Source organism: Podarcis bocagei (genome assembly GCF_964188305.1).
Source record: "Podarcis bocagei genome assembly, chromosome: 10".
Classification (NCBI taxonomy): Eukaryota; Metazoa; Chordata; class Lepidosauria; order Squamata; family Lacertidae; genus Podarcis; species Podarcis bocagei.
This window is the reverse complement of record NC_138135.1, coordinates 25,339,266-25,365,667: the sequence shown is the minus strand read 5'-3', so window position 1 is coordinate 25,365,667 and position 26,402 is coordinate 25,339,266. Positions and strand designations below refer to the sequence as shown.

At 47.7% G+C, this 26,402-nt stretch overlaps 2 protein-coding genes across 9 annotated transcripts in view; one reads left to right on the top strand and one right to left on the bottom strand.

Moving 5' to 3' along the window:
* Positions 1-10,497, bottom strand: part of SLC37A3 (solute carrier family 37 member 3) — a 29,112-nt gene extending 18,615 nt beyond the window's left edge. Inside the window, exons 1-4 of the mRNA XM_081212258.1 lie at positions 10,392-10,497; positions 4,429-4,610; positions 3,343-3,457; positions 304-396 (exon numbers count right to left, since the gene is read on the bottom strand). Coding sequence (XP_081068384.1) covers positions 304-396; positions 3,343-3,457; positions 4,429-4,523 — 303 coding nt within the window. The 5' untranslated portion in view covers positions 4,524-4,610; positions 10,392-10,497. The remainder of the gene's footprint in view (positions 1-303; positions 397-3,342; positions 3,458-4,428; positions 4,611-10,391) is intronic.
* Positions 10,498-10,566: 69 nt separating this feature from the next.
* Positions 10,567-18,949, top strand: RAB19 (RAB19, member RAS oncogene family). 8 transcript variants are annotated; one of them, XM_081212284.1, is made up of 4 exons: positions 10,567-10,799; positions 15,543-15,766; positions 16,389-16,572; positions 17,998-18,949. In XM_081212284.1, the coding sequence occupies exons 2-4, from the start codon at positions 15,572-15,574 to the stop codon at positions 18,264-18,266; spliced, it is 648 nt and encodes a 215-aa protein (XP_081068410.1). In that variant the 5' UTR covers positions 10,567-10,799; positions 15,543-15,571; the 3' UTR covers positions 18,267-18,949. The 8 variants fall into 8 exon arrangements, with proteins under 8 accessions (XP_081068410.1, XP_081068409.1, XP_081068408.1 ...); XM_081212283.1 differs by having other exon boundaries at positions 10,567-10,892; XM_081212282.1 differs by having other exon boundaries at positions 10,567-10,947.
* The last annotated feature ends 7,453 nt before the right edge of the window (positions 18,950-26,402 follow it).

The following is a 26,402-nucleotide window of genomic DNA, read 5'->3' as shown; positions in this document are numbered from 1 at the left end:
AAGGATTGTAGCTGGGGGGCGGAGCATCAGCCTTATCCACAGAATGTCCCAGCATCAACCCCGGCATCTTGAGGAAGGGCAGGTGGACTCCTGTCTGAAACCATGGCAGTCTGCTGTCAGTCCACGTAGGCAATACTGAGTCAGATGGACCAAAGATGTCACTCGGGGTAAGGCAGCTTCCTAGGTTCTTAAGATCCTACAAACGTACACCCCCCCACACCAGACCTGAGGGGGTTGTGATCTTCTTTCTCTCTCTCTTTTAGACAGGCTTTTAGAGTTTGATGGGGAAAAGGTTTCACTCACCACAGCGTACGAGAACAGGAAGATGGTGTCCAAAGTTCCAAGGAAGAGTGTGGCTTTCCTAGTATCGGGAAATATATGGCTATTGTTCCAGAGCTGCAGAGAGAAGCAAAAATCACCCCAAAATAGGGATCTCAAATGTGCTGATGGGATAACCAAGCCTAACACCAACTTAAAAGTGACCAGGGATAACCAGCACGACTCATCTTCAGTGCCCCAGCCTTCATCAGAAGTACGAAGCAATCTCAGTACTGTAACACTGACTCCAACCACTAGAGGTCAGTCCCTTTTGCACTTTAGATAAAGATGTTAATGTTTTTATTCCTAAGGGCTCTACTGAAGAGGTCCTACACTGTCTTACTTTTCAAAGTACGAACACACCCCACCTGGAATTACCCAGAAAGGGCTGCTTCACATTTGACACTTACTCTTAACTTTTTTTTGTTGGGGGAGATGTTGACACCATGATTCTGATGCAGTTCTCCACTGAGTGTCGACTGGTTGGCAGACCCCAGATCTGCGCCGTGTCATGATGTTAAACAACTTTTTACTTTGAACACAACTTTTTGAATGTAGCCATCAGCTCTTTGGGGGCATGGGGCACATATGCAAACTGGAGAAGCTACTGCAGACACTATGCATGCAAAGCAGCCATATGCATGTACACAATACAATGCACACTCTCTTCCCCCCTCCATACCAGTAATTAAAATGGGGGGGTTGGGATCCCCCCCTACGCCTACTGTGTGGGCTGAGAGATCAGCTTTTCTCCCCACCTGAAATCTGTAGGAAGACACACATACACACTGCAACCATTAGGCTTGGGGGGAAGCACTTCTTTCAAGATGAACTTAACCAGGGAGCACGGAAAGAGGACGGGGCTTTTAAGGCACAAAGGAAGCTCTCTGCGGGCACATCTCTGCCCAGAGGCACCATGTTTGTGGCCCTTACTGTGCCATTACAAACAAAACAATGTGCAATGACAGATTATATTGCTGCTTCCAAGTGACAACTTGCAAACAGCCAAGCCATTTTCCATATGGTTATCTGGAGCACAAATCTCTAAAAGCAAGGGGTACATTAGTCTTCTGACACTACCTAAAGGCATAAATCAAGAGTGCTGATGATTGTATTGTTACACCACACACAGCCTTTTGAAAGGACTAAGGGACAAGGGTATAGGTTAAGTGTGGAGTTGTGTGTACTTGCCCTGAATCAGAAAGGGAGGCAACCTGAGCTACTGCATGCCAGTGTGGTGTAGTGGTTAAGAGCGGTAGATTCGTAATCTGGGGAACTGGGTTCGCGTCTCCGCTCCTCCACATGCAGCTGCTGGGTGACCTTGGGCCAGTCACACTTCTCTGAAGTCTCTCAGCCCCACTCACTTCACAGAGTGTTTGTTGTGGGGGAGGAAGGGAAAGGAGAATGTTAGTCGCTTTGAGACTCCTTCGGGTAGTGATAAAGCGGGATATCAAATCCAAACTCTTCTACTACTACTACTCAAGAATCACTGGATGCAATTGCCTTACTCCAGAGTAAGAATGCAGAGGATCGCAGCCTTATGGCAACTTGCAGACAGCCAACTTTAGTTTTATGTAGAGTTAGGTATGGCCAACTGTTGGCCCATAAGTAAAATCTAGGCCCCCCAAGCAATTTGATCTGGTTCTTGGCAGCCCGGCTCACTTCTATTATAAGCACGCTAAAAATGTTCCCCAACCATTTCTTGCGCATGGAAGAGAAAAATGTCCCCCTCCACCTTGTAAGCAAAGGGGCGATTGCACTGTGTTAATCCTCCTTTTATAGATTTTGTTATGTGGCACCCCAGCTATTCCTGAGCACTTGTTCTCCACAGCTCCGACACCATGATTGGCAGACAGTACTCGCCCGCTTCTGAGAAAGGAGCCCGTTTGGGTGGCAAAATACACGCTGAGGTCCAGTGCCGAGGGCCTTCTGGCGGTTCCCTCATTGCGAGAAGCAAAGCTACAGGGAACCAGGCAGAGGGCCTTCTCGGTAGTGGCGCCCGCCCTGTGGAACGCCCTTCCAGCAGATGTCAAAGCGATAAACAACTACCTGACATTCAGGAGACATCTTAAGGCAGCCCTGTTCAGGGAAGTTTTTAACGTGTGATATTTTATTGTATTTTTGGTTTTTATGGAAGCCGCCCAGAGTGGCTGGGGAGGCCCAGCCAGATGGGCGGGGTATAAATAATAAATTATTATTATTATTATCTGCCACTGTCTCACTCACAGTCTGGAGGAAAGGGAGCAACCCAAGAATACAGAAGCTGGCACAAAAAAATTAGAGTGTTATCCTATTCAGGTTTATCTGGAGGCAAGTCCCACCCATTTCTATAGGATCTTCCTTTAGAGCCATTGCTGCTGCAGCTGCTAAAGGACGACAGTCATTTGCCTCTCTTGCTTCCATTAAAGGAAAATTCCAGGCATTACAGAGCTGGGTGAAATCTTAGAAAGCCTAGAGTGCTGAAAAAGAGAACGTCACATTGTCTCCCCTTCCCTTGCTTTTGGCGGTTTGGATGAATACATCCAACACTGGCCAAAGTCAATATTTAATGGAGTCAAGATTACCTACATCAGAAATCTTGTGCATTCTGCTTATTGAGAAACCAGGCTGAACTCACACAAGCAGGAGAGAGCAAGGTGTGCCCCCCCAGCCATTCTTTCACATCACTGCTCCTATACAGATGTCACGTGGGACACAATGCAGTGAAATCAGCCCCATGGAACCTTCCTCCAATAGATCACTCTCCTGCGACAACAGGATGTAGTGCTTGGATGGTACCCAAAGAAAGCTCAGATGATTTGTTTTGGCTCCCACAATGGAGAAGGGAGCTTCCCCTTCCAGGGGACCAACTCTGTGAGATGAGCTACCACTTCACAAGTAATAGCTGTTGGGCCCACCCCTCCCTGGTGGACAGAAAAGCATCCCTTTTGGGGGCAACCTGCAGACCTGTAATATGAATTTTATATCCTAGGTTAGCCCTATTCAAACTAAACTCATTGAAATGGATGGCTATGACTAACTTACCTCATTTGGTTGGAGGCTGGGGGAGCTGTTGTTATGGGGAAAGGGGGTCCACTGGTTGGATATGCTGACCTTGACATTGCTAAACGTCTTCCGGGAGGCATGGAGCAAAGAGTAGCTGGGAAAATTAAGGGGGTGGGGAGGAAGGGAGAGAGAGAAAGAAGGAATATCACACACAGGTTATTTTCTCATACCTACAAGAATTGCTATCTGATTTCCTGAGAGGTGCTGCCCTTCTCACTTCCAAAGAACTTTTGGAGCTTGCCATTTTTTGTGGCAACTGATTGTCATTTATTCTGGTGGTATCCTTACACAGGGAGCTGCCCAGGCTTTCAATGATTTCGGATGGTGGATGTAAGATGCTCACATTAGTAGTCATAGGACCTTTGTTTTGCAAGGCCTCCTCCAGAGGATGTTCTGTCTGGCAGAAACCTAGTCCCTCCTCATCTACATATCTCATTTTAGTCAAAAGCCCAGAGAGATCTCCTTGGGGGTGGTTTTCCTTTTAGGGGGTGATATACTGCCCTCCCTTATGTGTTGTGCTTTCATAATTAAAGGCAGGTTTATCTCTGCCTTTACCTGGAGGTTATGTGGACGACAATCTGCTGAGTTATATTCCTGTGTAGGGATCATTTTGGATGAAATCTGGCCCTCCCTTGTCACTGGCAAGTACAATATTGGTTAGAGTGGGGAAGGATTTTAAAAGCTGGTCTTGGGAAGACCGCTTTTTGCATGTACATTGTAGAAGAACACAACCTCCCAAAAGCCAAACCAGAAACTAAAATGAATAGAAGAGGAGTTGGGGCAGGGGATTGGGAACCTGTAGCACTCCTGCTATTATTAAGAGTACTACTCCCATTGGCCCCAACCAGCATAGTCAGTGGTCAAGAATACAGGAGTTGTAGCCCAGCAACTTCTAGAGGGCCACTAGTTTCTCACCACAGGCAACGAGGAGAACACCCAAGCAAATATCAAGCAAGCATCTCCATCCAGAATCAGCTTCTTAACTGTCTCTCCACCTTCAACTTGCTCAACCGTCCACAAACCCCACAAAATGGCTATTGTACAGACTCAGTTGCAACAACCTACCTGAAGAACGTGAGCAGGAACACGGCGACATGATGGTGTGTGCAGTGCGACGTGAGGGTCCTGTTTGCAGGCGGCCTCCTCCGAACCCCAGGCATAGTTCTCCTTCCGGCCTCCCCAACTCCCCTCCCCAACCCCCTTTCACCCTTTCAGGGTAGAACGTAGTTAGGTCATTTCTCTTCTCCCTTAATAATAAAAAAGAGGAAAAAATAAGCAGTGGCAACATAATCCAAAGCATTTTATCATTTCAATCCTCAGAGTCTTTGGACATTCCCAGAGTTGGATGGTCTGGTTTGTTTGACAATGAGAAATCAAACCTTTAGTATCATTGGCCCATTCTGCCAATAGATATTCAGCGGGCACCTTTTGTGCCAATTTCTACTGAAAACTTTTCTGTTCTGCCAGGCCTTTGCGGGCAATTAAGAAAACATTTCCCACAATGGTCTATTGCTGTTTGTTTCCAATTTCTTTTTGCGCTTAACTTGCTTTTAACTTTTTGTGATTTTATTGTCTGGTTTTATGTTTCCATTTTGTTGTAAATCAATGTGAGATTTTTTTTTAATGACGCAGTGTCATATAAACTGTTTTATAAATAAAATTAAAAAGTTTCATAGAACTCAGTGGAACTTACTTATGAGAAAACTGGCTTAGAAAATTATTATTTTCTCCCATTGATGAGTCCCTTTGCACACAGGAGTGTGTCCAAATAACTCGCAAAATTTTAAGTGCATAAAGCATAATGAAAAACAGGAAAATACAATAAAAATCATGCATAAAACAGATGCAGTAAAATAGAATAGCAGAGAAAATAACAGCAATAGACAGCAAAATCATCATAGCCCATCAAATGCCTGGAATAAGTTTTCATCTGGCACCAAGAGAATGTTAATTGATGGTGCTACATGGATCTTACAAGGGAGAGCATTCCACAAGCAGGGAAACACAACTGTAAAGGCCCTGTCTCTTGCTGCAACCCTTAGAACCACAGAACTATAGAGTTGGAAGGGCCCCAAGTGTCATGTAGTCCTATCTCCTGCAATGCAGGAATCTCAACTAAAGGAACCTGGAGGACAGCCTCAAAAGAAGATTAAAAAATCTGGGTAGTTTCATATAGGGAGAGGCACTCTGAAAGATTACCGTATTTTTCGCCCCATAAGACGCACCTAGATTTTTTGGGGGGAAATAAAGGGAAAAAAAATATTTCCCCCCCAGGTGCGCTGCGCTACACCAGGAGCTTGGGGCGTGCTGAGCTCAGCGCGCCCCAAGCTTCTGCGTGCCGGCAAGCAGTCCGCTAGCCCTGGGAGAGCCGCGGGGCTCTCCCAGGGCTAGCGGATCGCTGCGCTACACCAGGAGCTTGGGGCGTGCTGAGCTCAGCGCGCCCCAAGCTTCTAGGTGCGCGCAAGCAGTCCGCTAGCCTTGGGAGAGCCGCAGGGCTCTCCCAGGGCTAGCGGATCGCTGCGCTACACCAGGAGCTTGGGGCGTGCTGAGCTCAGCGCGCCCCAAGCTTCTAGGTGCGCGCAAGCAGTCCGCTGCCGCCCCAAGCCTCGCGCATCCGGTGGGACCTCCTGCCGGGTGCGCGAGGCTTGCAGACACTCGCCCGAAGCAGGGGGAGCCCTCCCGAGGGCTTCCCGTGCTTCGGGCGACAGGCTGCCGCCCCAAGCCTCGCGCACCCGGTGGGACCTCCTGCCGGGTGCGCGAGGCTTGCAGACACTCGCCCGAAGCAGGGGGAGCCCTCCCGAGGGCTCCCCGTGCTTTGGGCGACAGGCTGCCGCCCCAAGCCTCGCGCACCCGGTGGGACCTCCTGCCGGGCGCGCGAGGCTTGCAGGCATTCGCCCCATAAGACGCACCCCGATTTCCCCTTCATTTTTGGAGGGGGAAAAGTGTGTCTTATGGGGCGAAAAATACGGTAATGAACTTAGGCTCCTGTCCCACCACTATAAGAGGCCAATTACATTTATGTATATCTGTGTGAAAGCAATGGACTCATTAGTAATATGTCTTTCCCAAGACCTGCCACCCCGAGTCTCAAGATCCGCCCGAAAGTCCTAGTGCAAGATGGCGTTATGAGACAAGGCATGGTTGGTAGCTGTGCTCTGTTTATGGAGCTCCCTCCCACTTGAGAAACTAGCTATTTCTACACCAGAGATGTAAACTTATTTGGCTTTGGAATCCGACATCGAGGCTGGTTAGAGTAAAGGCTTTGTACTGCTGTTTTTATACTGGATGAGTGAATTTCTTTATAGTTTATATTACTGATTATAAGAAGGACAGAGTATAAAAGCTCTGAAATAAATGCAGCCACAATACCGAAGCAGAGCACACAGGAGCGCTGGCCCACGTGCTCTACTGTGTTTCGAAAAGCAAGCAGATGCAACTAGCCCCGTCCAGGCATTCTGCTCGAATGTGTAACTCAGATAAGGATGAGTGCACTGTCCCACTGCCATCCCCATTACATTCCAATTCTTAGAGGCTGAAGGTTTGAAGCAGGAAGATTCAAGAACTCATGGAGGCTCTGGACAGGCAGGGCTCTAAATCATGCAGGGAATCCCCATGAGTATAGGAGGCTCCCCCAATCAGAAGCACCTTCCATGATCTTGAGGACAACAGAGGAGGGTGGATTTGATTTAAATTTAAATCACTAGTCAGTAAGACTTGATTTAAATCATTTTTTTAAACAGACTCAATTTTGCTGGTATAAACTTAATATTTACAACCAGATGAATGTTTCATTTTTGGCATAATAAATTTTCAGAGACAATTTTGGTTATACTATTAGAAATACATAGATAATTATGAAATTATTGTGAGGTTTAATAAGTCAACTGTTGATAATCATTTCCTTAATAACAATTTAAACAATTTATTTAACTAAAACAATAGCATTATAGCACATGTATCCATGTTTGTTAACTGATGTGGTTAAACTTTTTTTAAAAAAAACTTAGACTGAGTTTTAGCACACATGAAAAACTTAAAACAAATCCTTATTTCCTGATGAATAGCCTTTGGACGATAATATAACTTAAATAGAAAACTATCTTTTGAAATATTTTTCCTCCAAAAGCATTTTATTTTAAAAATCCGATTTAAATAAAAAAATCCGATTTAAATTTTAAAAAATCCATTTAATATTTTTTTTTAAAAAAATGATTTTTATCCACCCTTGTCCCCACTCTCTTTTGCATGTATGTTGTACTGTACACAGAAACAGAACTCCCAAATAGGGCTACATCTGTGTCTCTGGCTACAGATTACATTCACTGCTTGAGACACAGCAGCTTCAAAACCACCCCCTGCCCTATGGCTGGAGTCTCCTAGAGAGAGACAGACAGGGAGAAAGCTGGAGGAGGCAACTGCTATTTGTCTAGGCTTATCTTATCTGTCCTTTAGTTGGCTATTTTTTCCTAGAAGTTGGGAGGGGGAGAAGGAAAATGAGCTGCTAGGAAGAGATCTTCGAGGAGATAAGCCACAGACTGCCCCTGGATCTGTGGCCCTCCAGATGTTGGATTACATCGCCCTCAATGGTCAGAGATGATGGGGGTTGTAGTCCAGCAACATCTGGAAGGCCAAAGGTCAGCCACCTCTGCCTTAGGCAAACTAATATTCTCTCAACCTCAGTGTGCCCCCTCAAATCACTAATCCGGAAATAACACAATCATCCTACCTTACAGAGCTCTTGTTAAAGATTCACCATCTTGCCCAATATTCTTAAGGATTACTGAGGTGACATGTGCTATTCAGGTCTGAGCTACTCTTTAGGGCTATCATGGGACAAATCCAGAGCTTCTAAGCTTCCCTTCTTCTGAGCCATAAAGGAGAGAGAAAGAGCCTCAACAGATTGGGGTGGAGAAAGAAGGCTAAGCTTCTGAAGCATGGGCCAGATAGTCACCACTAATTATAATGTGAAGGTTGCCTTCACTCTGAAAGATGGGGTGGTCCTTAGAAGGCTCAGTTGTAAAGCATATTCCTTACATACAGAAGGTCTCAGGTTCAGTTCTTGGCATCTCCAGGTACGGCTGGGAGAGACCCCTGCCTGAGAGCTGCTGCCAGTTTGTGTAGACAATACTGAGCTAGATGGGCCAATGGTCTGATTGAGTTTGATAGCTTCCTGTGTTCCTTCTCTTGCTAGTCAACAGAGCAACCTTGCTGAAATCAGTTCTACTCCAGTAACATTGACAGAAAAACTATAAAAGCAAAGAATATCAAGGAGTTAGGTAGGACTGATTAAAGGAGTTCCATTTTGCTTCCTACTCACTTTGGCAGTAGGACGTTGTGGGAATTAACTAGATTTGACACAGGAGCATTTGGAAACAACCAGCTAAGAGCAGTCAAGACGCAGAAGGCCTCAGCAGCTCTGGCGATCACAAAGCACTTACTGGGTTAGGCCTGGATTTTCTCAAGCACAAAAAGCTTGCAGGAGGCAAAAATTCTGCCAGGAACGAACAGCTGAAGAATATCCACTTCATTACTTATATGGAAAGCTACTGTATACTTTTCTGAGAATTATACAGCACCCAACATTATCAAACACAGATTCACATTTGCACGACTCCACTACAGCACGTTGCTCCACAGCCCATGAAAATTGGGAAGGGTTCATAAGAGCTTGAAGGTATTGCCTTCCATCTCATCACACACTGCCTTATTAACTTGATTAAGACATCAAATATTTATCCAGTAGATGCTCCCCTGCAACTCATTTTTCCTCCTCCCTTCCAGAGCTTGCTGTAACCATATTTCCATGTTATGGCCGCATCAAGGTTAACTGAGGTTAAAGCTAAGAGGATTGCTTCCAATCCATTAAGTAAAATAATGGTTTGGTACCAGCTTGCAAACCAATGTCTCAGGTCGTCTTCACTGCAGTTAGCCCCCAATGCACAACTTAAGTATTAAATCCACAGCGTGGCATTACCTTTATTGGAAACTACCAAAAAGTTTTTTTTAAAAAAAGGTACCATGTTCTTCGTCAGATAAAATACTACACAAGACAAGGGGTGACTGTGCATGGAAAAATAACAAAAGAACAAAACTATGGTTATAGCAAGCCGAAGAAGGGAGGCAGGAATTCATACAAAAGAGGGAAGTTGGCAGCAGGAAGGAACCACAAAGGCCTGCGGTGCACCTCCAATCTCCACCTCCAATCTCCGTACTATTACTTGAACCAGATTGGTGCCGGCAAGGAGCTAATATCCCCCAAAATGATCCTGGTCCCATCTGGGAACAAATATCTGATTGATAAGACTGACTGGACATGTCTTAAAGCACCCCAAGAATTAGCTGCCCCTTTTTGCCAGGAAATACTTGAGGTACTCTTGCTTCCTCGCCACTCAAGAGCAGCAGCATTCCAAATAACTGAAAACATTCCCTTGAAATAAATGCCCAACACCACCCGAAACACTTGTAAATTGCTGGCGGGATTACAACCTGACCAGGCTTAGGCTAAAAAACCCCTTTTCTCTGTTTAATTCGAGAATAAATACAGAAATCCCAGACTTGTTTACTTTCCTCCGGCTTTTAACTCACATGCCTCCAGAGCAGCATTCCCTCCTTAACCTTAGCATGCCTTGCAAACCTAGTCCCGACAAGGAAATAGGACTCCACCTGCTCAAACGGCTACGTGGCAGGAGGCTGCTGTTAAAAGGCAACCAGGGCCAGCACAACAAGCAGCAGCTTCGGGCCATTTCCCGCTGAAGCCACGGCAAGGCGGACCCGCGTGTCCCAGGGCACGTCTGAATCCGGCCTGACCCGAAAGCAGGAGTCTTTCCTCCTTGCTTTCGAATAATAATTTTTTAAAATCACATTCAAGGACAATGACTCAAGAAACCTCGCAAACCCCGCCGTGAGCGTGGGCTTGAGCGGCAGTGGAGCCGCCCCTGCCTCCCTCAGCCCTCGCCCCCCGACCACGCCGGGGCTCCTTCCCTTCCCTCCTCGCAGCCCCCGGGAGCCTCCACGTAAACACCGCTCACCTGCCCGCATTTCCAAGGCAACTTCCAGGAAGTCACGTGAGAGCCTCCTCTTCCGAGCCGGCGCCGCTCGCGCGCCACCTCTCCCGCTCCCTCGCCAGCTCGGGCCGCGGCCCCGCCCACCTTGCCCTCGCAGTGCACTCTGGGAGTCGTAGTCCTCCTCCTCCTCCCTGCTGCCTCGTGCTTCTTAAGCTCGCGAGGGCGGCGGTGAAGCTGCTGCCGCCGGAGCCGGCAGCTCACTAAGTTGCTTTCGATGGGCTGCGTTGTGGCGTCGTGGGATCGGGCCGCGCAGTGCTCCTGCGAGGCTGGAAAAGCCTTTGCCTGTTTCCTTCGGGGAGCAAAGCAGCGATTAACTACAAAACAACCACCACCATCTCAAACCCCGTTGAACTGAAGGGGACTGACTTCAGAGTAAACGTGCATAGGATCGGGCCGTCATTTTGCCACTGTCCAGAAGCTGGGAGGGCGAGGGCGCCTCGCCAAATCTTGCTCATTTATCCGGGAGTAAGAATAGACATTTAACAAGAGATATATTTCCAACAAACTTTTAAAAATTCCTGTACGTTTCAATAGCTGCCTGTCACTTAGAAATCCACCTAGTTGTTGTTATTGTTATTATTATTATTATTGATTGAATTTATTTACTGCCGTATACCCGGAGGTCTCAGGGCGGTTCACAGAATACGATAAAAATATAAAACCACAAAATACATAATCAAAATAAAAACAGCAGCCCAATAACACCCTCCCCCCAATTTAAGAGCATAGGATCCTCACAACATTTAAAGTAAGTTGTCTCCATCTCTGCATCTCTACCTGTAGAATGCCTGCCTTCTGCTATGCATCGCTGAGAGGTGCAAACTTTCCAGTTGCTCAGAAATCTTTACCAATAGGAATGGAAATGGAGCCAGTGAATGGACTGTTAAAAAAACACACACACACACAAAACCCCTCTTACTCTTGCTGCAGTTATTGTGCTAGAAGGGATTTTACCTTTTGAGATTAAACAGCTCATCCTAGGGGGATACCACAGTCCCATCCCCCCAACCCTGCAAGGCTTCTGTGCTCCTAACAGTGATATATGAAAGGCAGAATTTCTACTGGCACAGCTTTTTCCTGACATGGACATGCAGCAAAAGGAATGGCTCCAGCCTCCACCTGACAGAGCTTCAGTCCATTTTTAGATAGTGAGAACCTCAGTAGGCATCGCCCATAGGTGTATGTGCTGGCATGAGAAAAAACCCACAGAATGTGCAGAGCAGGAAGAAAAGGTGGATATCATAGTTTCTTTCTGCTGCTAGATTTGAACAATGGTTCTCTTCTGGATAACTTATTAATTATTTGACAGCTTGCTTCTCTCTTGGAGTCTAGAGACCTGTATCAGTTACTTGACTGCTGTGGGAGAAAAATTCTCAGTACAGTTTGCAGGGGGAATATTGTTATTCTTAAATGTATAGCCAAACCAGATGCATATTTGGTGTTAGTAGTAAATTAGGCTTAATAATGCAAGCAGCATCGTTACCAAAGCAAGGCTCTATGGACCTGAAAGCACATGCTACTGACTACAATAGCAATTCTGACTCAACATGTATAGGATTGGACTGGTAAATTAATGAGGAAGTTGAGTTTTTCCTTTTAAGATATCAGGCCTGTGCTTTACTTCTCTGTACTTTCAACACAAGTGGCTTCTCGCTTTTGATCCTGTTTGAGAAAGTTGTGCAGACTTAAACTCTTTGTGTAGTGCAATCCTGCGAATGCCCAAGGCTGCAGTCCTATACAGTGGTACCTCGGGTTACATACGCTTCAGGTTACATACGCTTCAGGTTACAGACTTCGCTAACCCAGAAATAGTACCTCAGGTTAAGAACTTTGCTTCAGGTTGAGAACAGAAATCGTGCTCCGGCAGCAGCAGTAGGCCCCATTAGCTAAAGTGGTGCTTCAGGTTAAGAACAGTTTCAGGTTAAGAACAGACCTCCAGAACGAATTAAGTACTTAACCCGAGGTACCACTGTATTGGATCCACTTACCTAGGTGTAAGCTTCCCCATCCCTTGAAAAACAGTGGCACTTACCTCTTAGTGGTCAAGCGCAGAATGTTGTTGTTGGTTTCTTTATGACTGCCTGACAATGATTCATTTTCCAGCATTCATGTCATTCAGAGAAATACAACACTTCCTTTGCACTGAGTTAGGAAGTGGCTTTCATATACAGCTGTATACGAGTGCTTCTCTGGGGGTTGGTGCTTCAACGAAGTAGTTAACGAAAAGCTCAAGGACTGAGTTGGGTAAGATTCATTTTATAAACAGAATAGCCTGAAGACGTTGAACTTGTAGAACTACATTTCCCATCAGGCTGCAAGCAAGCCCAGGAAAGGTGGGAGGGGAATACAAAGAGAGCTATACCTGGCCGTGCAGGTAAGAGAAAAGGGTGAACAACAGGTGAACAAAAGTTGGTGTCGAGGTTTACTACTGCTTTAAGATATTGCGGAGGGTTTTAATGTTTTACTGCATTGAGCAATGACTGTCCCTTCTGTGGTCTGAGGAAGGGAATTTTTTGCTGGAGCATGAGTTGAAAGGAGGAATTGTGGAAAGGGGAACTGATGGTGGCTTCGAAGTTATGCTCGCTGTGATAACGAGGAAGCAGTTCTGCAAGGGGCCAGGCGCTGGAAAGAAAGGTTTCTCTTTGTTACTGATAAACCGAGGAAGGGAAAATACAGGAGTGTGTGGGCTGGAAAAACTGCTCTTTCTCTCTGCCGCTCATATCGGTCCTAATGACTTATAAATGCACACTTTCTACCTGTTGTCCTTGGGTGTAAAAAGATATCTGCTCACCATGAGAGAATAGCTTCTTTGTGACAGTAGTGCTGACAAGACAGTGCCTACTATTTTTTCTCCCAGCAAAAGCTGACCTCTCTCTTAGTACTGTGGATTATATGAATCGTGCTTTCTCCAGAGTGTCATGATAAAGAGATTGCTCCATGCTATCGGGTGATTCATCTAGCATAGGTAGAAGTAGATCTCAGGCTTGTGTGATCTATGTTAGTTTTTACTATAAAAAACCCCTGAGGTGAAGCAACTGTGAGGGTGCAAAATGGCGGTTTGGGGTCAGCTGGGGCAACTAGGTATAAAGTGGTGATTTAGGGGGATGAGCTACCTGCCGAGTGCATCCAAATTATTTGGGGGGTGGGGAGAAGTAGAGGGGCCTTTATGAAATCCACAAGCCTCAACCCTGATCACCACAACTTCTGCCCAATTCCCTGCTTGTACACAGTACCTAAGAGAGTGGGACCCCCATCTGCCCACCCCAACCCAGTCATTTGAAAACTAGCTGCATTTGAAAATCCTTGTGCTAGAATGACCTGCATATAAAAGAAGAGAAAAAAAGACACAGCAATTTAGACCTTTGATTGCCATTGCTAAACAACTGGGAGACAGAAACCCTTGCAAATCTACTGCATATCACTCTGCTTTGTCCTGGCCCCAGATTTATGTAGGCACAACATGCAGAACATCCAACACCTCCAGTTCAAAGATAACAGGCAGCAGGATTAAAGTTTACCCTGCCAATGCAGATGATGTCTGTTGTTATTATTATACCCATACTGGAGCTGTGGGCCGACAGCCAATGCACACCATCCCTTCAAAGCCCATCCAACACACATATCAACTGTATGCATTCCCCCAAAGCATCTTGGGGAGTGTAGTTTTTGGGAAAGGCATGTGTTTTTAATGTGTGTTGAATGGGCTTTAAGTGGAGAGTGGGGGTTGCCCAATGCTGCTGCTACCACTTCGCTGCAGGGCAGGGGGGAGTTAGAGTAGTGTACGACAACCCTGAAGTGTAGTCCAGTGTTATGCTGGTGTTTTGCTTTTTGTTCAGTAAGTGGGTAGGAAATGCTGAAAAGTTGAGCATCCTTAATTAAGGGTTAGAGGGGGACATGGGAGTTAGGGAAATTAAGGTCTTCAGCCATGGACAGAAAGATGTCTGAATGAGAAACAATGGAGAAAGCAAGTTTTTTCTGATTTTGACAAAGAGGAATGGCTGAGGGGCTCAGAATGAATCTAGCGGGGCAGGCTGCCTTCTGCTGTCCATCAGCATTTACTGCCTGAGATTATTGCCTCCCTCTGCCTAATGGCAGGGCCAGCCCTGATAGGATTGCAGGCTACATTGCCCGCTTCAGCTTTAAACCTAAAAAGGTATGATTTCCCTGTTACACTGCTCCAGTGGCCTATACAAGTTTATTACTAAACAAGATGGGGCTGAACTGGACAGAGCCAGGCTGCCACTTGAAACCCTGTCATTACGAAAACCTGACCTGCTGGAGGTAGAATGAAAGCCCTCTAGCAAACTCCACACACTCCTTTGCCACTCAGTAGTTAGGCAAATTTTTCCATTGTCTTTAACAGTAGCTGCAAATAACAATAACAACTAGGGACCAAAGTACCTTAAGGGCTATCTCCTTATCAATGGCGTAGCGTGGGGGGTGCAGGGGGGGCCGGCCGCACCGGCGCAACATCTGGGGGTTAGGGGGCGCAAATCCACGGGTTAGGGGGCACAAATCCATGGGTTAGGGGGCGCAAATCCACGGGTTAGGGGGCACAAATTACTTGCCTTGCCCCGGGTGCTGACAACCCACGCTACACCACTGCTCCTTATGCTCCATCTTGATCAGTGAGCTCTCTGTTGGGCCACTCCAGCTGCTTCCTCACGCTCCTCTGGTTTGGTTGACCGAGCCTTTAGTGCGACAGGCCCTGTGAGACTCCCTGCCACTGGAGGTTTGGCAGCAACCATCACTCCCTTCTTGCAAATTACTTCAAAAGGACTTTGCAATATGAATTTTCCCTTTTCAACCAATTGGTATTTGTTCATGTTTTTATGGATGCTTTCTGTTGATTTTATTTTCATGCTGCCTTGATATTTATTTATTTTTTAATGAAAGTGCAGCGTATAAATACATAAACAGACAAGTAAACAATAGGAAGAGGGAGTGCAGCGATGAAATGTTGCAGTGCGAAGTACTTCCGCCAGCAGACTGACACGCTTTGGGTATCTCTGCTGAATGGTACAACATGATCAGGAAGAACGTAAACTCCTACTAATTAAATGGTATTAGGAGTCTGGCTGTTCTTTGCACTCATTGTTGCTCACACTCTTCTAGGGCCAAGTCGCTCAGGGCTCCAGAAGATCATGGCTTTCTCCAGTTCTGACATGGACGAGGCTTTTGACTACTTGTTCAAGATCATTCTGATTGGAGACTCCAACGTGGGGAAGACGTGCGTGGTCCATCGCTTCAAGTCTGGGCAATACCACGCAAAGCAGCAAAACACTATTGGAGTGGACTTTACAGTACGTTCGCTGGAGATTGATGGCAAGAAAGTGAAGGTGAGTGGCACAGTCTCCTTTCTGCACTGGTGGGCGTGGGCAGGTGGGCATGGCTTGCCCAAAACAACCTCACAGGCCAAACAGGAGGCCTGGTGGGTCTCAGTAGACTCATGGACCAGAGGTCCCCAGCTCTGAATTAGCAAAATGTGAAGCAGGACACACAGTTGTGCAAAGAGTAAGCGATAGCTGATTGTTGCATCTTAAATGGCGTCTTCAGTTCCCAAGGAGGCTGAAATAAATGGAAGTCCTGGAAATAATGAAATTCATGTTGATCAACTTAAGCATCATTTAGGCTATACCTTTAGACTACCTGCTTACCTGAGAGCAAGTCCTTCTGAGCACACATGGGCCTTACTTCTGATTAGGCCCACAGGATTGCACTGTAAATAGATTAAGAAGGTGATCAACTGGAGATTTGGATGGCAATGCCTAGGATAGTTGCAAGTTGACTGTGGGCTAAATGTGTTTGTGGATAAATATGACTGCAGTCTGGAGACTGTATTTAAACTCACTGCTCTTTCTGTTCAGTAAACTTAGGTTGACTTGAAGGATCAGTCTCTGGGAGAAAGTTAATTTTATTTCACTGTATCTTCCCCACCCCCACCCCCACTCTACCTTTCAGATACAGGTGTGGGACACAGCAGGTCAAGAACGCTTCCAGACTATAACCCAGAGTTATTATCGCAGTGCCCATGGGGCTATTCTTGCCTACGATATGACCAGGAGGTCTACTTTTGAGTCAATTCCTCACTGGATTCATGAGATTGAAAAATATGGTGCTGCCAACCTGGTCCTGATGTTGATTGGTAGGTGATAAATTCTACCACCAATAGCATGAGTTTAAACTTATCTACTTTTTCTTGGTCTTTAATTTTGAAATTTATTTTTAAAGCTGAAGCAAGCATGCATAGTCCTTTTTTCTGAACTAGGAAGAGAGAACCAAGAGAAATGGATGAGCTCAGAAGGATACTACTACTAAGGGACATGGGTGGCACGGTGGTCTAAACCACTGAGCTTCTTGGGCTTGCTGATTGGAAGGTTGGTGGTTCGAATCCCCGTTATGGGGTGAGCTCCCATTGCTCTGTCCCAGCTTCTGCCAACCTAGCAGTTTGAAAGCACACCAGTGCAAGTAGATTAACAGGTACTGGTGCAGTGGGAAGGTAAATGGTGTTTCCATGCGCTCTGGTTTCCGTCATGGTGTCCTGTTGCGCCAGAAGTGGTTTATAGTCATGCTGGCCACATGACCTGGAAAGCTCTCTGTGGACAAAAACCAGATCCCTCGGCCTGAAAGTGAGATGAGTGTCGCAACCCCATAGTTGCCTTTGACTAGACTTAACCGTCCAGGGGTCCTTTACCTTTACCTACTACTAATTTATTACTTATACCCCACCCATCTAGCTGGGTTGCCTCAGCCACTCTGGGTGGCTTCCAACATAATAAAAACACAGCAAAATGTCAAACATTAAAAGCTTCCCAATACAGGGCTGCCTTTTGATGTCTTCGGAAAGTTGTGTAGTTGTTAATTTGTTTGACATCTGATGGGTGGGCGTTCCATAGGACGGGCACGACTACAAAAAAAGGCCCTCTGCCTGGTTCCCTGTGACCTTACTTCTTGCAGTGAGGGAACCACCAGAAGGCCCTCAGAGCTGGACCTCCGTGTCTGGGCTAAACGCTGAGGGTGGAAACGCTCCTTCAGGTATACAGGGCTGAGGCCATTTAGGGCTTTAAAGTCAATGCAGCCAATGCAGATCTTTTATGACCAGAGATATTTGGCCCCGGTGATTACTTCTGACTTTCCCATTTGTCAGAATAGACTCAACTGACTGCATTAAGGATCCAGTTATAAGTTAGGAGATAGTACTTGTGAGTAGGTAAATCCTATGGAACTAAATGGGAAACCTGCAGCAACCCACTTGTCCCTTTTTTCCAGGATGACAAGGAATCATTAATGAGTCCTATTTGGGTTCAAACCACTACAAATCCACCTAACAGTTACCTCGTTCAACTCACATTTTACCAGCTTCCTCACAAAGATATCATGGGGGACTGACTTTGATTTGATAGTCGTAACTCAGTTTTAATTTTGTTGCAGCATGTCTCCTTTACGCCACTTAGAGACAGCTGTGGTTGAATGGCACGCAAATAGTTGAAGTACATAAATAAACCACGACCCACGCTGCTTGATGTATGTATCCTAAATGTCACTGAAACCTTCTTAATCCATTTCAAAGGGAACAAGTCAGATGAAGCAGAGAAGCGCCAAGTCCTGTTTGAAGATGCTTGCACTCTAGCGGAGAAGCATGGCATCCTTGCTGTATTGGAGACATCTGCCAAAGAGGCCCAGAATGTTGACGAAGTCTTCATCCTCATGGCTAAAGAGCTGATGGCCAGGAACACCTTGCAGCTGCATGGCGAGGCTGCCTATTCAGATACCATCCATCTGGACAGCAGGCCAGTGGTTTCTAATTGGGATGATGAGAAGTCCAACTGCTCATGTTGATGAGGTACTTCAAGGAGAAGAAGCAACCAGGGGCGATTCCTGGGGCCTGGTTTTGTTATGAGAATCCCCCTGCTAGCCTCATTTTGCCACCTTGATAGCATTTCAGCCAGGCAACTTCGACTTTGTGTCGTTCTTCAGAAGCAGAGGCCACCCTTTGTTCTGACGGGTTGCAGTGGCTGAGACTGGCAGTGCTACCTTTTCAGTTGAAGAGAAGGAAGGTCTATTGGAAACCATTTGCTTAAGTGGACAGTTAACTATTTTTTGTCCAGTCAGGTGTCTGTTTGTTTCTACCAATGGCTGTGGAAAATAATGGTGTGTTTACTTGCCAGTCACTACAATCTCTTCTTGTATATGTTAGCTTCTAATTGGTGGTGCCATTGACAACCATTGGCAGCCCATGTAGTGAAATGTTAACAGAATGGCTTTGAATGGTTGCATCCCAGATGACTCCCTTACCAAGCGGCCCAGTGCTTTTGTAGCAATCTCAGAAACTTGATTAATCGAGGGCAGTTGACTGGTCTTTTTGTCTGTTTTCTTAGGATTCTCCCTACCTCTCCTTGCCATCAATGGCTAGCCTTTATGAAGATGTTTAAGGGGGGATTTTTGTGTGCCTGTTTCCTTTCCTCCTTTCCTTTGATGGCAAACAAAGTAAAAAGCGTTTATATGATGTTCCCTTTTGGAAATTTGAATCAACTGAAGTTGTTACACCAGAGTTTTCCAACTATGTGTAATATTGTTTTACATCTACTACAAGTTTTATCAAAGAACATCCCTGGTTTAGCCTAAGAGGGCATCTGGTCCACAGGTCACCAGCCTCTTTTTAAGCCTTGTGGCACATTTGGAGTTTTTAGCGAGTGCGGTGGGTGTCGTTTCTCTCTCCCTCTACCCCCCCCCCCCGCACAAAGAGCCAGTGGAAGAGAGCACATCTGCACACAATTCACTTTTCGTGGGATGTGGGTGAAAGTTGGATTCAGTAGAATTTGAGTTATGGAAAGCCCATAGATCTGAAAGAGGAAGTGGCAAAGAACAAGACTCTTCCAACTTCCTCCTATGCACTTACTAAGGGAGAAAATGGTAATCACCCTAAGCATCTCATGACCAAGGGGGGAGGGCTCGGGTTTTGTGGGTTCCACAGAAGCCACATTGGTGACCTGTGATTTAGTCTAACATTCTCTTGCCAGGCAGTTGCCTCAAGCAAGTTTGTCCATAGGGCCTGAAATACATCAGCCATTGTCCTTCTCATGCACTGGGCATCTGCATAGAGTAATGTAGGAGGATAAAATCTAAGACAGGAGCCACAACCACATCCTGTGGCAGTGGATTCTATACAATGATGTGTTAAATAGTACTTCCCTTTCTTTCTGTCTGTCCGGAAGCAATGGAGTCTCAACTTCATGCTGTGACCTTGAGGTCTCTTCTTATGAGGGACGGAAATCTCTGTCCGTTATCAGTGCATGATGTTGGCTCAGGAATAAATAAGTACCGTATTTTTTGCTCTATAAGACTCACCTTTTCCCTCCTAAAAAGTAAGGGGAAATGTGTGTGCGTCTTATGGAGCGAATGCAGGCTGCGCAGCTATCCCAGAAGCCAGAACAGCAAGAGGGATTGCTGCTTTCACTGTGCAGCAATCCCTCTTGCTGTTCTGGCTTCTGAGATTCAGAATATTTTTTTTCTTGTTTTCCTCCTCCAAAAACTAGGTGCGTCTTGTGGCCTGGTGCGTCTTATAGAGCGAAAAATATGGTGTATAGAAAGGAGAATTCCTGGATTGCAAGATCCAAGTTTGGGGCTCATTGGTGAGAGAACCCCAGCAGAGATTTAAAACCACAAAGCAATGCAGCAACATAAGGCATGGAAATATAGGCTGTTAAGACTTTAAAAATATGTCTTTCTATGTGAGTTCCAAAATAGTTGCCTCTTCTCCCAGCATAGGAAAAGACCATGTTTAGTACGTTAAAAATGGTTTACTTACAAACTCTCCAAAGGTCAGATTCACATGCTTTTGCATACATCAGTCAGAAAGGCTGCACAGGCCTTTCTTAGTTTAGTTCCAAGGTGGTGAAAGTTATTATTGGTAATAATTATTGGTTTAGGAACTCAAGAGTGGCTTGAGAGAGCTACGCGGTCTGAACTGGAGAAACCAGTTCGGACTTCACACACTGAGCTTCTCAGGTAGACCTCCTCCCAAGGTGAAGGGGAACGACCTAGGCTAAGCCTGACAGGATATCTTGCTCTATGGTCTTAACCCCTTCATGCATTACTTAAGACTTAAGCATGTTGGTTAAATGAGACTGGTTATCCCACACGTGAAGGGAGCCCCACACAGAATTGTTGGAGTAGTTCAAGGCCCTCCTAGCCAGCAACAGTGACAGCCACTTGTATCCACCTAATTATTTCCACATTAGCAAAGTCCCCAAATAAACAGGACAGCTAGCTCATGCTTCTGCCTCTACAGTTTATGCATGTGCATAATGCTTGGGCTACAGTGGATATGAAAATCTGTGAACTGGCAAAAAAAATAGTTTTTACTGTTGCTGATAAGTTGTAAAAAGTGCTGCCGACATCAATGGGGGGGGGGGGGAGAAAAGAAATAAATTAGGCAATTGCTGTTCACCCCACCACCACTTCTCATGACTCAGTTTGTGCATACATGTGAACTGAATTGCAACCACTTTGACTGTTTTCAGCCTGAGGGTAGAGCGAGTCTTTTTTTAGCAATCTGTATGCTGTTCTGGGAGTGTTTTTTGGGTTAATGCCTGAAATAAGGCTGAAATAAGGACTGTGTGCTGCTTGCTGCCTGCTGCCCAGGAAGACTCCCTGAGTGAGTGCTTGTGGGCCCTGCTTCTGCCACTTACCATCTGGCTTGGGGCGGGGCCTGGGGCCTCACAAGGACTGCGTGCTGCTTGCTGCCTGCTGCCCAGGAAGACTCCCTGAGTGAGTGCTTGTGGGCCCTGCTCTTGCCACTTACCATCTGGCTTGGGGCGGGGCCTGGGGCCTCATAAGGACTGCGTGCTGCTTGCGGCCTGCTGCCCAGGAAGACTCCCTGAGTGAGTGCTTGTGGGCCCTGCTTCTGCCACTTACCATCTGGCTTGGGGCGGGGCCTGGGGCCTCATAAGGACTGCGTGCTGCTTGCGGCCTGCTGCCCAGGAAGACTCCCTGAGTGAGTGCTTGTGGGCCCTGCTTCTGCCACTTACCATCTGGCTTGGGGCGGGGCCTGGGGCCTCATAAGGACTGCGTGCTGCTTGCGGCCTGCTGCCCAGGAAGACTCCCTGAGTGAGTGCTTGTGGGCCCTGCTCTTGCCACTTACCATCTGGCTTGGGGCGGGGCCTGGGGCCTCATAAGGACTGCGTGCTGCTTGCGGCCTGCTGCCCAGGAAGACTCCCTGAGTGAGTGCTTGTGGGCCCTGCTTTTGCCACTTACCATCTGGCTTGGGGCGGGGCCTGGGGCCTCACAAGGACTGCGTGCTGCTTGCTGCCTGCTGCCCAGGAAGACTCCCTGAGTGAGTGCTTGTGGGCCCTGCTTTTGCCACTTACCATCTGGCTTGGGGCGGGGCCTGGGGCCTCACAAGGACTGCGTGCTGCTTGCTGCCTGCTGCCCAGGAAGACTCCCTGAGTGAGTGCCTGTGGGCCCTGCTCTTGCCACTTACCATCTGGCTTGGGGCGGGGCCTGGGGCCTCATAAGGACTGCGTGCTGCTTGCTGCCTGCTGCCCAGGAAGACTCCCTGAGTGAGTGCTTGTGGGCCCTGCTTTTGCCACTTACCATCTGGCTTGGGGCGGGGCCTGGGGCCTCACAAGGACTGCGTGCTGCTTGCTGCCTGCTGCCCAGGAAGACTCCCTGAGTGAGTGCTTGTGGGCCCTGCTTTTGCCACTTACCATCTGGCTTGGGGCGGGGCCTGGGGCCTCATAAGGACTGCGTGCTGCTTGCGGCCTGCTGCCCAGGAAGACTCCCTGAGTGAGTGCTTGTGGGCCCTGCTTTTGCCACTTACCATCTGGCTTGGGGCGGGGCCTGGGGCCTCACAAGGACTGCGTGCTGCTTGCGGCCTGCTGCCCAGGAAGACTCCCTGAGTGAGTGCTTGTGGGCCCTGCTCTTGCCACTTACCATCTGGCCTGGGGCGGGGCCTGGGGCCTCACAAGGACTGCGTGCTGCTTGCGGCCTGCTGCCCAGGAAGACTCCCTGAGTGAGTGCCTGAGGGCCCTGCTCCTCCCTGCCACTTACCACCTGGCCTGGGGCGGGGCCTGACAGGCCTCACTAGGACAGTTGTTACTGCCGGAGAGGCACAGAGTGTTTTTAAAATGTTTTTTAAAAATTTTCTTTGGATTTTTTGTATGTGGGGAGTGGGGGTGGGATGGATGTTTGGTTGGGCTTGGGGAATTATTATTTTTTTATTTTGATGTTTTTGTAATTTTTACATTTTTTTGTTTGTATTGTTTTATTGGTTTTGTTTGTTTGTTTAAGGTGTTATTTTGTTTTTAGGGGGAGGGTTCAGGGCTGCCGGGGAGTGGGCCCCAGCCCACAAAATGGCTGGGGCATGTTCCACAGGGGGGGATGCACTGGGACAACCGATCTCAGTGATCACGGGTAGGAGGAGGAGCTACGCTAAGACCAGACCATGTCATTACAGAGGAGGCAGGTTTAGTCGTTGTCTGAGGACTATCCCTGCCTCCGGGTCTGGTCCTGTCCGGATGGATACTAGAATCAGCAAGGGATACCCACGTGACCTGAAGGTGCTGCTGTGCAATGCCAGGTCAATGATTCGTAAGACCACTGCCATCCATGACTTGATCATGGATGGAGGATTTGACCTGGCATGTGTAACAGAGACTTGGTTGGATGAAGCAGACGGGCCTGTCCTTGCCGCTGCTTGTCCACCAGGTTTCTCTTACGCACAGCAACCCAGGTCACGTGGGCGGGGAGGGGGGGTTGCAGTGATTTTTAGGAAGTCATTAGTTTGCACCAGGCGTCCTATTGGGAAGACCCAGTTTTCTGAGTGCATGTTCTGGAAGTTGGGCAATAGGGGCAGTACAGGATTCCTTTTGGTGTACCGACCTCCCCGCTGCACCAAGGATTCCCTGCCCGAGCTGCTTCAGGTCGTGGCGGATGTTCTCCTGGAGACACCTAGCCTGGTCGTCCTAGGGGATTTTAACATCCATGCCGACACGACCTTACAAGGGGCCGCTCGGGACTTCGTGGAAAGCATGGCCTCCATGGGGCTGTCCCTGAATAAGTCTGGCCCAACCCATAGCCGTGGACATGCCTTGGACCTGGTGTTTACCTCTATGGATGTTGGTGATCTGACACTAAGTAAAAGCGAAATGAAAGAAGTGCCATGGTCAGATCACTTCCTGGTGCAACTGGACTTCTCTGCGACCCATCCCCTCTGCAGGGAGGTGGGACCAATTCGGATGGTCCGCCCCCGCCACTTAATGGATCCAAATGGTTTCCAGAGAGTGGTAGGGGATGCTTTATCCCATGTTGATGGCCTTTCAGCCGATTCCCTGGTGGCCCGCTGGAATGTGGAGTTAACCAGGGCTATTGACTGTTTGGCTCCGAAGCGCCCTCTCCGATTGCATGGAGCCCGGACAGCCCCGTGGTTTTCCACGGATCTGAGGGCAATGAAACAATCGTTGAGACGGCTAGAGCGCCGGTGGCGGATAACTCATTCCGAATCTGACCGGACACAGGTTAGAGCTCAACGTCGAGCCTACCAAGTGGCGATAGCGACGGCGAAGAAGAATTTCTTCACCGCCTCTATTGCATCTGCAGAAAACAGCAGCAGGAGACTTTTTCAGGTGGTTCACAATTTAGCGGAACCACCTGCAACATCGGGGCCCAGTACGGGCCACATGTTCTCCTGCAATGATTTTGCAAAGTTTTTTGCAGATAAAATCGCCCAGATTCGGGAAGAAGTAGACTCCACCGTGGGAGCAGGGCCGGGGCGGGAGAGTGCTAGAGTTCTGTCTAGTCAAGTTGAGTGGGATCAATTTCAATCTGTTACCTCCGAGGATGTGGACAGGCTGCTTGGACGAGTGAAACCAACCACCTGTCTCCTGGATCCTTGCCCATCCTGGCTTATAAAAGCTAGCCGGGAAGGACTGGGCGATGGGCTTCGTGGGGTGGTGAATGCTTCCCTCCGTGAGGGAGCCTTCCCAGACCCGCTGAAAGAGGCGGTTATTAAACCGCTTCTTAAAAAACCATCTTTAGATGCGGCCACGATGGCCAACTATCGCCCAGTCTCAAATCTTCCATTCCTGGGCAAGGTGATTGAGCGGGTGGTTGCTGAACAACTCCAGGCACGCCTGGAAGAAGCGGACCATTTGGATCCCTTCCAGTCGGGATTCAGGCCTCATCATGGGACTGAAACTGCCTTGGTCGCACTGGTTGATGATCTCCGGCGGGCTAGGGACAAAGGTGAGAGCTGTTTCCTAGTTCTGCTGGATCTCTCAGCGGCGTTTGATACCATCGACCATAGCATCCTTCTGGACCGTCTTGAGGGGCTGGGAGCTGGGGGCACTGTTATACAGTGGTTCCGCTCCTTCCTCCTGGGCCGTGTTCAGAAAGTGGTGGTGGGGGATGAGTGTTCAGACCCTTGGGCCCTCACTTGTGGGGTGCCTCAGGGTTCTGTCCTCTCCCCCATGCTTTTTAACATCTATATGAAGCCGCTGGGAGAGATCATCAGGAGGTTTGGGCTGGGTGTTCATCAGTATGCGGATGACACCCAGCTCTACCTCTCTTTTAAATCAGAACCAGTGAAGGCGGTGAAGGTCCTGTGTGAGTGTCTGGAGGCGGTTGGAGGATGGATGGCGGCTAACAGATTGAGGTTGAATCCTGACAAGACAGAAGTACTGTTTTTGGGGGACAGGAGGCGGGCAGGTGTGGAGGATTCCCTGGTCCTGAATGGGGTAACTGTGCCCCTGAAGGACCAGGTGCGCAGCCTGGGAGTCAGTTTGGACTCACAGCTGTCCATGGAGGCACAGGTCAAATCTGTGTCCAGGGCAGCTGTTTACCAGCTCCATCTGGTACGTAGGCTGAGACCCTATCTGCCTGTGGACTGTCTCGCCAGAGTGGTGCATGCTCTGGTTATCTCCCGCTTGGACTACTGCAATGCGCTCTACGTGGGGCTACCTTTGAAGGTGACGCGGAAACTACAACTAATCCAGAATGCGGCAGCTAGACTGGTGACTGGGAGCGGCCGCCGAGACCATATAACACCGGTCTTGAAAGACCTGCATTGGCTCCCAGTACGTTTCCGAGCACAATTCAAAGTGTTGGTGCTGACCTTTAAAGCCCTAAACGGCCTCGGTCCAGTATACCTGAAGGAGCGTCTCCACCCCCATCAGTCTGCCCGGACGCTGAGGTCCAGCGCCGAGGGCCTTCTGGCGGTTCCCTCACTGCGAGAAGCAAAGCTACAGGGAACCAGGCAGAGGGCCTTCTCGGTAGTGGCGCCCGCCCTGTGGAACGCCCTTCCAGCAGATGTCAAAGCGATAAACAACTATCTGACATTCAGGAGACATCTTAAGGCAGCCCTGTTCAGGGAAGTTTTTAACGTGTGACATTTTACTGTATTTTTGGTTTTTATGGAAGCCGCCCAGAGTGGCTGGGGAGGCCCAGCCAGATGGGCGGGGTATAAATAATAAATTATTATTATTATTTATTATTATTCTCTCATCCTTCCAAGGCACTCTCATGCAACTACTACGGATGACCACATAATCTGAAAGGTGTACTGAGGCACAAAATGCCTATGAAAAGGGATACAGCATGTCAACAGATAGCACTGTACTAATTTCAATAGTTTATATACCACCATATTTATCTCTGAATACTTGTGTGTCTGAACACATGCCTCAACCTAGGGGAAACATTTTACCCGACATCTTCATGAATCTCACTCATTTTGATAGTAGCACCTGCCTTTGAAACACAGATTAGGTCAGCATTTTCTGATTTAAGGCAGTTAGGTCTCATTGGCTACAAAGTGACAACCTGACGTTACACGTTTTACTCCCAATTCAGTGGCAAGGATTAAAGCATAGGTCTCATGCCATTACTCAAAAAAAAATTTTTTTTTGGTCTCTCTCATACAAAGCTTCTCTCTTCTCTATAACATTGCAATTAGTTGAATCTATATGCTGATATTAA

Coding starts and splice junctions, on each gene's coding strand:
- RAB19 (XM_081212280.1), top strand. CDS start 13,004: ATGCTCGCTGTGATAACGAGGAAGCAGTTCTGCAAGGGGCCAGGCGCT. Junction 13,062..15,542: donor GCCAGGCGCTGGAAAGAAAG/GTTTCTCTTTGT, acceptor ACACTCTTCTAG/GGCCAAGTCGCTCAGGGCTC. Junction 15,767..16,388: donor TTGATGGCAAGAAAGTGAAG/GTGAGTGGCACA, acceptor TCTACCTTTCAG/ATACAGGTGTGGGACACAGC.